The sequence below is a fragment of the Mustela nigripes genome, chromosome 6 (genome assembly GCF_022355385.1).
Source record: "Mustela nigripes isolate SB6536 chromosome 6, MUSNIG.SB6536, whole genome shotgun sequence".
In the NCBI taxonomy this organism is placed as follows: domain Eukaryota; kingdom Metazoa; phylum Chordata; class Mammalia; order Carnivora; family Mustelidae; genus Mustela; species Mustela nigripes.
In genome coordinates, this window is record NC_081562.1 from 3,122,645 (window position 1) to 3,138,470 (window position 15,826).

Consider the following 15,826-nt stretch of genomic DNA (forward strand, 5'->3'; position numbering starts at 1 on the left):
TGCCTGGGCCGTGCTGTGAGGGCTTGGGGTGCAGAGGACGTGCCTGGCTTTCGGGACTTGGCCCGGCCCACCCGTTACCCAGGCTGCAGCAGGAGCACATGGCGTCCACCTTCGGCGTGGATGGCTCAGCTGGGCCACGCCTGCCTGGCCCAGTGTCCTGGCTCTCTGCCCACAAGACCTGCCCCAGAAGGGCCACCCCATGGGCACGGCCTCCAAAACGAGGGCTCTGCCGTGGGATGGCTCTGGACGCTCTGTGCTCCACGTGGCTTGACGTTTAAAACATCACGCTCCCGCGGGCATCCGCCCTCCAAACCAGACACGTTTGTGTCTTCAGGCAGACGTGTCCCTGGCATGTGACGGGTGTTGGTTTGGGAGCATGTGATGTTGACATCTGTAAGGTCGTGGCAACCCTCCCCCCCCCGGGGCATGGCTGGCAGCCTGCATCACATGCTCGGTAGTGACCGTGGGTGGCTGGTGGGGCCCCTGTTGGGGACTGACCTAAGAGGTGACCGGAAGTCCCGGGGGGGGCGGAGACCAACAGGAAGTCTGCGACTCCAGACTCAGCGACTAGAAAGTAAAGCATTTGATTCAACGTGCGGGGAGCTAACGGGACGCCCACTTGCTTGTCAGGTGCAGCGTTTTCAGGTGATCACCCTGCCGGCAGCCTGTGCGGCCCCGGTGCCTCCGGGAGTAGATTTTGAAGGAACGACTTCCAGAAACCATGGAAAGTCCTCCTAAAACTTGAGCAGAGGAGCCGCCCTAAAACTGTTCATTTTAGGGAACTCAGGGAAGGCTGGAGGCCCATGTCTGAGGCTAGTTCGAACAGACGCTCCTTCAGAAACAGAGAAACCAGCCTTGACCCAAAGGGAGTAGTTCTGCCCCCCCACCAGCCCCCCGATCCAGCCCACTTGGGACCCAGTCCCAAGTTCATACAGGACACCTTCTAGGGTCTCTGTAAGCGGGTGTCCGGAGGCGTGTCTGTGACGCAGGGATCGCTGGGTCTGAGGGGCTGGCCTTCCTGGGACCATGGGGTTGGGAGTAGGACCTCTGAGGGTGTAACTCTTGTTGAAGTAAGTGGCTCTTAGCTCTTCAGAAGCATGAGGTCTGACAGGTCTGTTTTATTTCACGAACCACTTTGTCAGTTAGTCATGCTTTCCACGCGTTCACCTGTTCAGCCCATCGTTATGAAGCTCTTCTGTGGGCCCCGTCTTGGGCTCCAGGATGCAGCACAGAATGAGTCATTCCCTCACCCTTAAAGGATCATAGATTCTTTTTTTTTTTTAATTTTTTAAAAAACATTTTATTTATTTATTTGACAGACATAGATCACAAGTAGGTAGAGAGGCAGGCAGAGAGAGAGGAGGAAGCTGGCTCCCTGCTGAGCAGAGAGCCCGATATGGGTCTCAATCCCAGGACCCCGGGATCATGACCTGAGCCGAAGGCAGAGGTTTTAACCGACTGAGCCACCCAGGCGCCCTGGGATCATAGGTTCTTAAACACAAATAAACAAGCAGGATACGTTCTGAAATCGACTGCATGATGTGATAGATTCAACGGGGCTGGGGGGACAGTGTGGGTAAAATGAATTACAGAATAAAGCACATTAGAGTGTCTCTGGAGAGATCTGCAGAGAGGGGGAAGATTTGGCAGAGGGAGCAGCAGGTGCAAAGGTCCTGGGGCAGAGAGAACTGTAATGTTTGGGAGGAAAAGAGCTGGTGTAGGTGGAGTCCAGTGGTGGAGACAAGGGACGAAGGCCCTGAGGTAGTCATCAACACAGCCTCCCTGCATGCGGGGACCGCGTACCTGTGTCCTGGTGAGCGCGCATGGGGGTCCGTTTCTAGGAGCTGAAGATGCCCGCCATGTGCTCCTGTTCAGACATCTTCGATTGGTTCAGTGGCTTTTAGGACACCATTCGGATGTCATCTATTCGTATTCTGCAGCCCGTGGAAACCAGATTCCTCTGTGCAGACTGGTTTGCTGCTTCCAGAAAAGAACATCGCTAAGCAGGTTTTATGGGCTGTCAACTGCTGATGAGAAAGATGAGTGCCGGGGCATCAGAGTCTTCCCTGTGTGTGGCCCCACGCTCAGCCGCGGCGGGCTGGCCGTGCCGCATCGTGGCCGCCTCTTGCTTCCACCGCCCGCATACCTTCTGCGCGGGGCTCATTCATTCTGTGACATGCTCCTGCTTGGTCCCACAGGTTTGCCACCCGGGAGAGGGACGCCCTGCTGCTCTACAATGGGCGCTTCAACGAGAAGCATGACTTCATCGCCCTGGAGATCGTGGGCGAGCAGGTGCAGCTCACCTTCTCAGCAGGTGGGCCCCCCCTCCCCCGAAGGAGCAGCTCCTTGAGCCCTGTGCGGGCACCTTGTTGGTGGGAACCACCCCAGTCCTGGGCAGCACCTTTTCGTGTGCTTACCCCTGTTTCCACTAGGAATCTGTGCTGGGGTGGGGAGGGGTAGGAATCCAGAACACATAGTGGTGTTCATTGCGGTGTGCTCCATGACACCGAAAATACGGAGGACATAGCTCAGATTTCCAGGTGGGGTGTCACTGTACGTCTTCCATCAGCAATATTTGAGAACCCGTTAAGTGCGTTATCCTCACTGTCGGCACAGAGTGTTCTTCTGGACTGTCTTATTCGTGGCTCGCTAATGTGTGTTCTCTCCGACCTCCCCCCCCCCCCCCGCCCGCCCGCAGGTGAGACTACAACCACGGTGACACCCCAGGTGCCCGGGGGCGTGAGCGACGGGCGCTGGCACTCGGTGCAGGTGCAATATTACAACAAGGTAGGATGGGCCCCTCCCCCACGCGTCCCGTCTGTTTTAAGTCACTTATACTCTGCAATTTAAAAATGGCTATACTCACTGGAAAAGGGACTGAGGCAATGAGCATTTGTTGAGGGTGTGTGTGCTGGGGTGGGGAGACCTGGGGACCCCCAGGGGCCATCCCGCAGCACAGGAAGGCACGGAAGGCGATCACACATTGCGGCTGCCTTGGCTCGAGTCATTACTGGTGGCCTCGATTCCTGGCCATTCACATGTGAACCCAAAGCCCGAGTTATCCACTCTGACCTGGACATGACCCGAGGCAGAGTCAGAAGGGTCTTGGAGGAAATGCTGCGAAGCTGTAGGCCGTTCGGGTTTCGTTTTATTTGGCTGTGCACGGGCTTGTAGGGAGACACGTTAAGTGATTTCATCAGAATGCTGTTTTCCCTCGCTGTGGTTTTGGCAAATCACTTTTCTCTTTCCCGGGGAACTCCGGGGCGGCTCCCCCCATGGGAAGGTGAGGGATAGCAGCCTTCTCTTGGGCACAGGTGAGGAGACGGTGCCCCTGTGTCCTGGAGGGTCAGAGCCCCCCCCCCCCCCCCCGAGGACAGGGCTGTGTCTCCGTAGTGTGGGGCCGAATCCCTCTGAGCTCAGGGCTCTTCTGCTCTTCTGTCTGCCTGGCAGGACAGATGTGGACAGAGCCACGCTCCCTGGGTTCTCTGTGGGATGTGGGCCGCTGCATCCAGCAGGAGCCATGAGGACAGATTGGTGGCAGAACTCCTCTGAGGCTGACACCCCCCCAGGGCTCCTCTGAGGCTGCCACACCCCCCCCCCCAATGGCCCTAGGATGGGGACTTGGAGTTAGTGGTTTTTCTGGCCTGGATGTATCCAGGCTTTTGCTGAAGTGTCGCCCGTGCCCTTGAGTAGAGAGAGGGAAGGTCAGCGCTAGGGTACCTCTTATTTCCCGCCTCTGCAGGGCCAAGAGGTGTCGCCACCAAGCACGTCCCGCCCCATGGTCTGGCCCCTGCGGGCCTCTGAGCCAGCCCCGTCTGCCTCTGGGCCTTACCCCTGTGGTGTTCACAGGACGCCGGGGGCCCACACTCTCTGGTGCCGTGTGCTTCTCGGTGGCTGTGTGCCAGCTGGGGTGCCAGTCCACCTGCTTGGGCCGAGAGGCCCGTCTGGAGCCCAGGTCCTGTCGGAAGCAGAGAAGGCCCACCTGTGACTTCTGCCTGCTTGCGTGGGAACCTGCCTTCCCAGGCCCAGCTGATGGCTTTGGGCTATGGCGCCGTGTCGGCCTTGGCGTCCACGTTGGGGTCCCTGCACATAGCATGTTCTAGAATCACCTGTGGATGGTCCAAGAGCCACATGTCTCAGTTGAGCAGGGTCGGGACTCCTAGTGGGGTCACCTCTACTTGGGTCCTAATACGTTACCCTCGGCCGTCAACTATGTGCCGGGAGCACCCGCCGGGGACCTGCCCACGGGTAATGTCCCCCCACAGTGCACCCCTAGAATGTCCCAGAGGAGGGATCCTCCCGCCGGGAGCCGCGCAGGCGTGCGTCCTCATAGCCTGCGGTTTCCGTTCCCAGGGCGGCAGCGCTGAGCCAGGCCCTCAGCCCGGGATTAGGCTGCTCCTTTCCCGGGGCTCAGCTGCTTCCTCTGTTGCTGAGGTGATTCCACACGAGGAACCGAGCGCTTGTTGTCAGGCTTCCATGGTGGGGTTTGCGGGCCACACAGCTGTCTTGTGGGGGCGGGGGAGGGGGCATGTTGTTTCCACAGGACTCTGCGCCTGGGGCTCTTTTTTTTTTTTTTTTTTTAAAGATTTTATTTATTTATTTGACAGACAGAGATCACAAGGAGGCAGAGAGGCAGGCAGAGAGAGAGGTGAAGCAGGCTCCCCGCTGAGCAGAGAGCCCGATGCGGGGCTCGATCCCAGGACCCTGAGATCATGACCTGAGCCGAAGGCAGCGGCTTAACCCTCTGAGCCACCCAGGCGCCCCAATGCGCCCGGGGCTCTTAACGTCCCCAGATGCGGCCACGTTCTTCGGCGGGCTCTGCAGTCCCGGGATAAGGGGTGAACGTGACTCAGGAAATGGTCCTTAAGGGCTGGTGGCTCTGCCCTCCGGACCCTGGTTCCGTGGTCTGTGCTGACTGTGGCCCTTGGTGCAGCCCCACTCGCCTGGGCCCCCCAAGTACCTCAGCCCTGGGCCCCTCCCCTGTGCTATGCATAAGACAGCGTGTCCGAGTAGATCGGGCAGCCCGAGTGGGAGGCGTGGTGGAGAGTCCGAGGCCCGCTCCTGCACCCGCCCTGCTCTCCCGCTGCCCGGCTCTGGCTCACGTGCTCTCCCTCACCTCCTGTTTCTCCGGGGTGCGGTCTGCTGTGCATGTCTTGCGTCCTGTGTGGGAACCCACGCAGCTCCGTGGACCACCCCCCCGCCCGCCCCGAGTCTGGCCAGTTTGTCTTATCAGGCAGGGTCCTCACAGGAAGCGGGGAGCCCTCGAAGACCCAGCAAGGGCAGGATGGGGGGCGTCCTTGAGGGCTGGTGTGTGATCCCGGATGGGGGCAGCAGTCAGGCTGAGACCACCTTCAGGACTGGAGGGACAGGCGGAGGGCAGAGCCCACAAGGACAGAGTCGCGGAGAGAAGCCACTTATGTGGGCCAGTGACCTCCCCGGAGGCCCTTCTGAAGGCTTGCCCTGCCCTCCCTCTGATCCCCTGTTGGGCTCCCATGGGCCAAAGCCAGCCAGAAGCCAGACACAGTAGGTAGGGTCCATGTGGGTTGGCCTCCGACGCAGGGAACAGGCCAGAGTCTGTTTACTTTTTCTCTGCTTGATGACATCGTAGATAAGAACGTCCGTTGGGGTCATTTGCTCTCCATGAAGGGAAGCCGCGCGAGCGCTGGGTTCTCCCCTGGGAAGGTGTCTCTGAAAGCAGATGCTTTGCACAAACATGTTGGTCTTTGCCGGGCCTGGCGGAGCCCCTGCCGCACCTGGTCTGGGGCAGCTCGGGAGGACCGAGGACTGGCGATCTGACGGGCAGACGTGCGTTTCTTCTGAGGCTATTTTGCGGGATAAACGTGCACCACCAACGTGCAGAAGAGCGAGTGTGCCCGATGGGGAAGGCTGTGCCTCCCCCGGCCACCGGGAACTCAGGCTTGGGCACGGGGCAGGGAGAAGCACGCTCCTTACGGAAACAGCTCTCACGTGGGCATCTCGTCTCTTTGTTCTTCCTGGAGAGACTCTGCGAAAGGGGGTCACACCCTCCCTGGGAGCCTTCTGTGTGCCTGGGGCTACTCTCACATGGGCCACCTGCCGGGGTCCTGGGGAGGCCCCTCACTCTGCTCCAGCGTCTCTCAGCCCCAGGCTGGGGACACAGATGTCATCAAGGGAATGTTCCGTGAGATCCTGGGGAAACAGGATGGCTCATCTGCCTTGGCCGTGGCACCGGGGAGTGTCTGCCCAAGCCAGTCGTGCCCACTAGCAGTCTGCAGGGTGACCTCCTGGCCGCTGGGCAGACAAGGACTGTGCAGGGCGTGGGGCTCGGAGCTAGAGCGGGTGCTGGGGGTGGGGTGTGAGCAGGGCCGACGGGCTGGGGATTGTGATGTTGGGGAAGAAGGGACTTAGGAGGGGTGCAGTAGGTGTCTTCGCCTCAGCACTGTTGGCACCTGTCCGTGGTGGCTCAGTCTCCGTCCCAGGGGCCTGCAGGGTGCTGAGCAGTGTCCCTGGCTTCTGTCCATTAGCGCCAGCAGCACCCCTCCGTCGTGACAACCAGAATTATCTCCCGTCCCTGTCACGTGTCCCTGAGGCCTCAGCAGGGGAGACTGCTGCGTTGTGTGGCCCCGCGTTCCCGGACGAGGCGGTGGAGCCCCTTGTGACCGGGCCGGTGGCACGAGCCCCGGTGGGCTTGGCCTGCCCTGGCCCAGGGCCATGTGGGCTACCTTTTGGAAAGCGCTGGAAATATTCCCATAGAGCGCTTCGGCCGAATGGAAACTCTCCCCTCCGCATCAGCGTCCTCGGCTTCTCATCAGGTGGAACATCCAAATGCCCGAGATTTCCATGACCTTGGGGAAAGGGGCCAACCAGAGAAGGGGTCGTTGGGAACTGCTCTCCTGGGCATTTCTTCAAATCACTCCTCACCTCTTGGGTCTGAGCCTCACCCTTAGAACTCCAGGTGTCCCGAGGGACGTGGGCGATGCTCGGTGCGGTGCGGAGGGATGGCCCCACACGCCACGCTCTGGGGTTGGGGAGGGCGTGGGTCTCTCTCTGCTTGACTGAATGTTCCAAAACACTCAAGGGCTTCAGAGGCGAGGTGTGTACTTCTTTCCAACACCGTGCACGTGGCAGCGTTCGTAAGGGTCACGTTTAATAGGCGGCGAGGCGGCGTTCCCTGGTAGAGCCCCGCCTCCAGAAACGCAGGGTCGTGCGTGCAGTGCGGTGTCGCGCAGCCATGAGAAGGGATGTGGCCGAGCTCTGTGTGCGGATGTGGAAGACCTCTAGGAACATGGCTCGAGGGTTTAACAAGGACACGGAAGACCAGGTTGTGGACGGGACAGTTTTTTTTTTGTTTTTTTTGAAAGATTTATTTATTTGTTTGAGAGAGAGAGAGAGCGTGCACCCAGGAGAGAACCTGAGCAGAGGGGAGCGCGGAGGGAGAGAGACCCGAGCAGACTCCTTGCTGAGTGTGGAGCCCGACCCTGAGATCGTGACCTGAGCCAAAATCAAGAGTCGGACTCTGAGCTGACCCAGCCGCCCAGTCGCCCTGGTCCGTCCATGTTTTAATTTCAGACTGCAGACTGTCAGAAGTTGCAGAGTTAAAACAAGAACTCATGTTCCCTCGGCCCAGGTGCCCCGTTGTTGACGTTTTTCCACTTTCACTTTACCATTCTCGGTCCGCCCTCCCCCAGCCCCCGCAGGCCTGTCCTCTCACAGGCTTGCATCTGCTGCTCCCAGCCCCTCGGTGGTCACACCTGTGTCCGGCGTCCCTGTGCTGGGTGTCGGCTGTGGCTAATTCCGTCAAGCCATCGGCGTGTATTGGTTGGCTTTCTGCTGTACCGAGGAGTTCTCTCTTCCTTCTGTGTATTTATATTATTGTGGTTTCACGAACTCCTGTTTTATTAGATGGATCATAATCTACTCCTTTCATTAACCTGATGTGCAGATTGTTTCCTGTTTGGCCCGCGTCTCAGACGTGGCAGTAGGGATGCAGGGGTAAGTGCTGGCCACACGTAGCTCCGGGCTTTTGGCAGCTCCATGGTTTTTATGAGTGCTCCTTTGCTTTTTGGCAGAAAAAGACATTCCAGGCTTATTTTGTACTTTCTCTGTCCCAACCCTGGAGTCAGCCATTTACTCACAGAGCTCTGGATCCTTTGCGAGAATGGCATTTGGGAACCAAGGTCGGGGTGCAGGTGTTCTTATTGCTGCCGGGGTGTCTCGCTCACCGTCTCTATCACCGGATGGAGTTGGGACGCATAGCTGTGTGTAGGTGTGCACACACCCAAGTTCTGATTTATTTCAATCCTACTTCTTGAAATCCTTGAACTCCATCCCAACACGACAGAGTTAATCTAGTTTTTCCTTTTTTTTTGAGATTTTATTTATTTGACGGAGAGAGACACAGTAAGAGAGGAAACGAAACACAGGCAGGGGGAGGAGGAGAAGAAGTAGCAGGCTACCTACCAAGCAAGGAGCCTGATGCAGGGCTCCATCCAGGACCCCAGGATCATGACCTAAGCCGAAGGCAGATGCTTAACGACTGAGCCCCCCAGGTGCCCCTAGTTTTTCCTCTTTCATGTTTGTTACTCTTTTCTCTCAGTGAGAGACCTGTTCCCATTATCCTCAATATGGTTATTTATTTTCTCAGTCCACTGTTATTTAAACAATGTGTTGGCCCACTGGACCACTGACTTACAAGCTGCTCACTCCTTGGGCCTCTCTACCATTGACTTCAGCAGGTGCTAGGAACAAGGGGCCCTAATAGAGATTTGGCTGATATAATAGATTATTCAGAAAATAGAGGAAGGAAAGAAGGAAGAGAGTTTGCTTAAGATTTGTTATAAACTTAGAGGTGATGAAATGCAGAATTCCAAGATACATGGGTTTGCAGCTAGAGCAGTGCCTCGAGGAAAAGTCATAGCCCTAAAACTACTATAAGGAAGAAAAGGAAAGTCTCAAATCAGTAATAAGCTTCTACCTTGAGAACCTCTGAAAATAAGAGCAAAATACACTCAAAGCAGGCAAGCAGAATGAAGGAAATAAAGAGAAGAGGAGAAACTAGAGGAGTCGAAAACAGAAAAACAATACAGAAAATTGATGAAACAGAGAGCTTTGGAAAGATCAATAACACTGGTAAGCTTCTAGAATGACAGACGAGAAAAGAAAGACAATACAGTTCCCTCTGTGAGGAATAAAACAGGACATCAGTACAGACCCTGTGGATCCCAATGGGTAGCAGAGGAATTTCACATGCAACCCTACCTACATGCATTTAAGGCCCAGATGAAATGATCTAATTTCTCAAAAATACAAGCCACCACAACCCACCCAATATGAAATAAAGAATTCAATGACCGCATTACTATTAAGGAAATAGTACTTGTAATTTAAAAACTTCCCCCAAACTCTGCAGGCCCAGATGGTTTCACTGCAGGATTCTACCAAATGTTTAAAGAATGACACCAATTCTATATGGTCTCTCCCAGAAAAATAGGAGAGGAGGGGTTGCCTCCCAGGTCACTGGGCCTTTTGTAGTACCCCGATAGGAAACCTAGATGAAGACCTCACAGAAGAAGAAAGCCAGAGGCTGGTGTCCCCCATGACTCTGAGTGGCTCATGTCCCCACAGAGGCCCGCACACGGGTGTTCACGGCAGCCCCAGACTGGAAACAACCCAGTGGCCTCAGTGGGTGAATGGTGAAATGGCTGGTGGTGCACCCCTGCCACGTTATGTGGGCCATGACCCAGGATGGCCCAGGGTACTCGCAGCAGAGTCCTGTGCGGAGTGACGAACGCCGGCCTCGCCAGCTTACATACCGCACAAGTCCATTTATAAAACATTCTCGAGGTGTCGAAAGGACAGAATTGGACAGGAGATTAGTGGCTCTCCGGGGTCAAGGTGAGGGCAGAAGGGAAGTAGGCGTGGCCGTCGAAGGACAGGAGGTGGGGTCCCAGGGGCGACGGACCGTCCTCTGTCCTGCCTGGTCAGCACCTGCACTAGGCAAGCTCCTGCCGCTTGACGATGTTTGCTCTTGGGGGAAACTGGGGACTAGCGTGTGGGATCTCTGTTATTTTTTGCAAAGGCATGCACATCTAAAATGATCTCGAAATAAAAGGCACAATTAAAGGAGCTTTGAAAGGTAGATAAATGGGTGCTGGTATTTGTCTATTGTCTCTGAAGGGTCCCCCTCCCCCCCAAACCCCAAATCCATCAACAGCTTGTATGAGAAACCTTCTGCTAGGTCACAGACCACTCCGAGGGGAGGTGTCTTAAAATGCCAGATAGTTCTTATTCCTTGGGGTTCTGTGGCAGAAGCATCATGGCTTTTTGGGGGCCAGCAGTCTACCACGTGGTGGACAGATCTGGGGTTCCCCGGGCCCGGAATGGCCTCTGTTGCATCTGCATGGGTGGGTAGTTGATAAATACCGAGCATCAGTGCTCTCGTGACAGAATTGGAGGGCCGTGTCTGCCACCGCTTTATGCTTCGCCTGGGCCTGGAAGGTTCGGTACCCCCCTGGGGCCCCAGCAGGCAGAGAGGAAAGCCTGGCGAGCCGCCTCTGTGGGGGTCTGGGCCGGCGGTCCCCAAAGGAGGGGAGGGCCCAGCCTGCGGGTGGCCCAGGGGCTGGGACTCACACGCTTCCTGTCCAGCACGCGGCCTCATCAGATGCTGGACGGTCACCTGGTTGGAAACATGACTCCTGCCCGGGACTCACGCAGCCCCGCCCTGGGGCCTTTGTGTCCCACGGCCTGGCCTCGAACATCCGCCGCGGGCCTGGGCTCCGGGTCTGGCAGCCGTCGCCGTTCCGCACCTGCCACCTGCCCCACGCTCCCGCCCTCCCAGCTTTTCCTCCCCGCCCCAGGCTCGCTGCCTTTCCTTGCTCTGCCTCACCCCGGGACGAGGACATTACTGACCAGGGTCCTCACCTCCCGCCTTGGAGGAGGAACGGAGGCCCCGAGCTAGGCTGTGGGGGCCACAGGTGGGCCAAGCGGGTCCAGTGCCCACGGGTGGCTTCATGATCCGAGGGCTAGCACGGATTCCCAGAGCCTGGGGGTTTGTGCGTGGCCCAGGGGAACCAGGGGCCTGGGGGGGGTGTCTCTGTGCTGCTGTCCAGACTGGGGACTGAGAGGGGCCTGTTAGGGTCCCAGCAGGAGCAGGCGAGGGTTTGCACGCGTGTGTGTGCGTGTGTGTGTGTGAGCACGTGCATGTGTGTGCTAACGGACGCGTGTAGTCACAAGTGCGTGAGTACGTGTGAGTGTGTAAGTATGCATCTCCTATAAGCCTTTCTCCCGTCATCTGAGGCGGCTTTCTGCAAAGGTGTCCTGGGGGGAGTGGGTTGAGTGCTGAGCCCACCTCGGTGACCCCAGGAGCCCCTCCCTGGTGCCAGGGCCCCTTGCATGGGACCCTGCGGGCTTTTGCTCACAGCGCTCCCTGCCCCACCTGTCGTCCAGCGGGAAGTAGCCGGCCGTCAGACCTCTAGACCCCACTGTGGAGGGCCGTGAACGGCTCATCCAGGGCCTGGAGGTCCCCCCAGTTTGGTCGAGTAAAGCCCCCCCAGAAAAGGATCATTACCCCAACTTTCAAAAAAGGTGTGGTTTAAACTTTAGGAACCCCTACCTTGAGCCCTTCGCTTGACCCTCCTTGGAGCAAATCTGCATAAACTCCCTGGTTCCCAGAAAACCCCGGGGAGCCTGCTGGCCAAGCTGGCCGCAGAGTGGGGGCCGGACCTCTGCTGGCAGGGACAGTGGTGGAGGCTCCTGGCCCCCCGCACAGACTGGGGAGCTTTTGTCTGGGGCAGTGAGGGGCTGGCACTGTGCCCCGTGGATCTCGTCCAGAGCAGAAGTCACCCCCTCAGAGATCACTGGGGCCTGGAAGAGACGCTCAGGACCCCGGGGCCAGCACACAGGCCTTCCAGATGCGGCCCCGGCCGTGCTCTTGTCATAGACGTCCACAGAGCAGCACAGGGCTCCCTTCTAATCTGTGGCAGGAGTTGTTCAAGAACTGGGCTCGGACACCTTGCCTGAGGAACAAGGCGCTGGTGTGATCTTTTATTTTTTTAAAGAAATTCTAGCGTGAGCTCTTGGTTCTAACCCTTGTTGAAAATCTTCTCTTTTAAATGCCCCCAAACACGGAACATCTGCTGGCCCCATCCAGCATTTTCTGGGGCCGCTCCAGAGAAGAACCAGGGGCTTCCCCGAAGGCGTGGTTACGTGCAGGCTGCAAATTGCTTTTTCTCTAAAGACGTAAAAGAGGTTTTTTTTTTTAACTATAAGAAAATATTAGGACAACAATACAAAGAGAACAACCGAGAACAACTGCTTGAACTTTTTTTTTTTTTGGGGGGGGTTCTCATCCTATCTTTTTAGCAGCACATGGCAGCAGGAAACTTTGGGGGAGCACTCCCCCCCCACGCCTGGTGTGGAGCCAGACCTCGCATACAATATGCATTTAGTCCTACAAGGAAGGTGCTATTTTTACCCGTTTTACAGATGAGTCTGACGGGTAAGGAAGTCAGGTGACTTTCCTACGTGGGGTCAGGATGTGAACTCTTGGCCTCCGGGAGGTGATGCTCATCGCAGGCTGTGGACGCCGCTGTCCCGGGTCCCCTGCAGCCTTCGCTCTCCTGGCTGGGCGTCCCGTTGGCGTGAGACCAGCTTCAGGCGCTCTGCAAAGGGGCTCACAACCACTTCTCCGTCCTCTTCCCGAAGGACGCTAGAGGTGGTGGCTGTGAACTTTTCCAGTCCCCGGAAGAGGCTGCCCAGGCGCCGAGGGGTAGGGACCCTGCCCCCGGCCACTAGCGGGTGAGGGAGTCGGGAGCCCCGGCTACTCCCCAGCCGCAGCTGGCGCAGGAACTTGGCCTTGTCTCCGAATGCAGAACTGTCTGCCCCACCTGGTGGCTAGTCAATGGCCTTGCCTGAGGGCCCAGTCCGGCCGCCTAAGGGGGGAGCTGTGTCCTCAGGACAGAGGTTTCTAACGTCCATACAAGAAACCAATCAAGAAATCAAGAGAGATCTGGGCTTTTTTTTTTTTTTTTTTTTTAAATTCTTAACGTTAAGCTTGAGGACTACATACTTTCATACCTTAACTTTGGGGAGCTTCTGCTGGCCACTGAGTTTTTACCCTAGCCCCTGACTGCAAACGCAGGGGAGGAGGAACAGGGCAGTGAGCTGTAGCTCAAGACACATTCCCCGGCCTGGGCGATGCGCCCCAGCTCCGCTCGGAGGGCGGGGCAGCCCGGTTCTCGGGGAGCAGGCCCTTTTGTCCTCGTGGAGACACGGCATGGTGCGCCGAGTTCCAAAGACGCCCTGGGGAAGCCCGTGTCGTCCGTGTAGCTCGCGGGCAGATCCGGTGCAGGCAGGCCCGACGTTCGTGGCTCCCGTGCATGGGTCTGACGTGGCCAAGCCTTGTTTGGGGATCCGGCATAAGCGGGCAGGTGGGGTTCCTGTGGCAGGGACTTGCTTGGGGGGGGGGGGAAAGCCAGGCAAGTCGGGGGGGGAAAAAACTAGGGGCCGGGGGCGCCGGGGGGGGGGGGGGGGGCTCCGTCGTTCAGCGTCCGCCTTCAGCTTAGGCCTTGATCTAGGGTCCGGGGGTTGAGTCCCCTGTCAGGCTCCGTGCTCAGCAGGGAGGCTGCTTCTCCCTCTCCCTCTGCTCCTCCCACTGCTTGGGCGCACCCCCCAAATAAATAAATAAAATCTAAAAAAAAAAAAAAAAGTAAAGGAAACATCAAGTAGCTTAAGAGCTTGAAGAAGGATCAAAGGGTGCGGTGATGGCAAGTGGGTTAAACCCCCCAGGTTCTTAATCTGTCTTTCCTACATCGCTTCTCTGGCCCTTTCTTGTGTGGTGCTGGGGTGCATCCCCGCCAGCACCTCGATGCCCCGGAGTCCGGCTTGCCTGGGGCAGGGATCCTGCCCGGAGGGCAGCAGGGTGGCCACACCCCTGTGGTACAGGTGGGGAAACTGAGGCTCCGAGTGGTTTCCAGCTAGACCGTGGTCTGCTGCCTGCCTACCAGCGTGGGCGCTCCGTCCGGCCCCGCTTTGGGCCTCCCGGGAGTCTGCACCTCAGTCCTGTGTTTGAGTCCCTCGACGTCCTGTCGGGGGCCCCCTTAGGAATCTGGTATGATCCTGGAATTATGTGTGCTTCGGAGGGTTACTCTCCTCATGAGCCAGTCTTCCCATTCGCTTCAAAGAAATGCTGTGCCTGCTTCCCAGGGAGGGCTGTTCGCCTCCGAGCCGGGATTGGGGTGGGGTTGGGGGGACGGTCCGGCGCACGTTTCCCAGGGTAGCGGCCGTCACCCGCGGGCTGTGTTCAGCAGACCCTCACGTCCGATCTGAGCCTCCCTGCATGTGAGAAGTGACAGCTCGGTACATGTTCAAGGCTGCATTTTGACTCCTTGTGACATTCCCAAAGTCCACCCAAGTGTGAATTCTGTGACGTGAATTCTGGTGAATTCTGACCCAGAGCACGAATCCATGTACTTCCCAAGACTTGCCGCCCCTGGTGTCTGGTTTCGAGGCGCCCCCACGCTGCCTTCCCCCCCGCGTCCAGCACTTGAAACCGAACCCCACCAGCCTCCCTGATGAGGAATTGTTTGCAGCGGGGTAAAAGGCTGCAGAAATGTGAGCACTTCGTAAGGACCCAGCGCTTTTGTGCAGGCAAGAAAATCTCCACCAGCTGCTTGAGAGCATCTGAATGGAGGTGCGCGGGGAGGGTCTGCATGTGGAGAAGAAAATAAATTGAAGGAGAAAGAGAAAGGGACAGACCCCAAGTGATGACTTCTGATTGCCTTACTGAAAATCAAGAACCTGGATCGGTGCGGAGTCGCAAAGCTTTCTGCTTTCAGGTCCCCTGCCCCAAGCACATGACAGCCCTCTTGGTTTTTCTCAGTTGATGGCAGGGGTGAGCATGGTGGGGTCTGTCCTTCCTGGCCCCAATTCTACCTGCCCCGTGGCTGGCTCTGCTCAGGGGCCCCTGTGCACGCTGCTGTCCAGGCCGGGCTGCTGCCGGTGTGGGGTCCCCCGAGGTCTGGCTGGCCGCCCCACCGGGCAGGCTGAGCCCAGGGAAGAGAGAGGCAGGGATGGCAGCCTCCGTCCTTCCTCCCTGTGTCCCGCTCCCTTCTAACGTGAGAACTGTTGCCACGTGACCCCCTCACTTCCCGTGTCTTTTTCTTGTGTGCTAATGCGTGGCGAAGGTTCACAGTTCTTAAGAATATTAGAGACCGTTTGTTTTTGTCTTGTTCTTTATCTCATTCCTCTGTACCCGTGCCAGCAGAGCCCCCGTGAGCTCTCTCATTCGCCTGTGCCAAATCCCCACGTCCGCGCTCTGAATGAGCAGCTTAAACCGTTCTCTCTTCTTCAAACACGAGAGCTGGACACACGGAAGCCGGGGGGGCTGCCACGGCGCTCCGAGTTCGGCCCCGCGGGGAGTTCCTTCCACACACTGGCCGAGCCGGGTAAGACATGCTTTGTCTTCCGTTGGCAAGAGCCGATGACCCGAGCCCCAGTCGAGTGCTCCTGCCCATGTGTTCGATTCGCTTCTCAGCCTGACCCGGGCTGCCTGCACCCGGCCCGCCCGCGAGCCGCCGCTCTGTTCCTGCATTTTATGGCGGGTGATGGTCTTGACACGTGGGCCACGAGGTGCATTTTATCCCCACTTTCCAGATCACAATGGGAAGGAGCTTCCCATCTACCTGGTTGCCCGGGTAGATCGCGGCCACGGGGGTCGAGGAGGGCAGCCGCCCATCCGGACCACCGCGGTTCACGTCACGGAAGAGCTGTTGTCACGTGAGCGTCTCAGGGCTGCTCGGCGTGTTGGCGAACATGGTGCCACCGCCACCTCCGTCTAGGTCGGAGATCT

At 57.7% G+C, this 15,826-nt stretch overlaps 1 protein-coding gene across 1 annotated transcript in view; it reads left to right on the plus strand.

Moving 5' to 3' along the window:
• Window positions 1–15,826, plus strand: part of CELSR1 (cadherin EGF LAG seven-pass G-type receptor 1) — a 130,864-nt gene that overhangs the window by 68,790 nt on the left and 46,248 nt on the right. Inside the window, exons 4-5 of the mRNA XM_059401768.1 lie at window positions 2,199–2,314; window positions 2,699–2,787. Of these exons, the coding sequence (XP_059257751.1) occupies window positions 2,199–2,314; window positions 2,699–2,787 (205 nt within the window). The remainder of the gene's footprint in view (window positions 1–2,198; window positions 2,315–2,698; window positions 2,788–15,826) is intronic.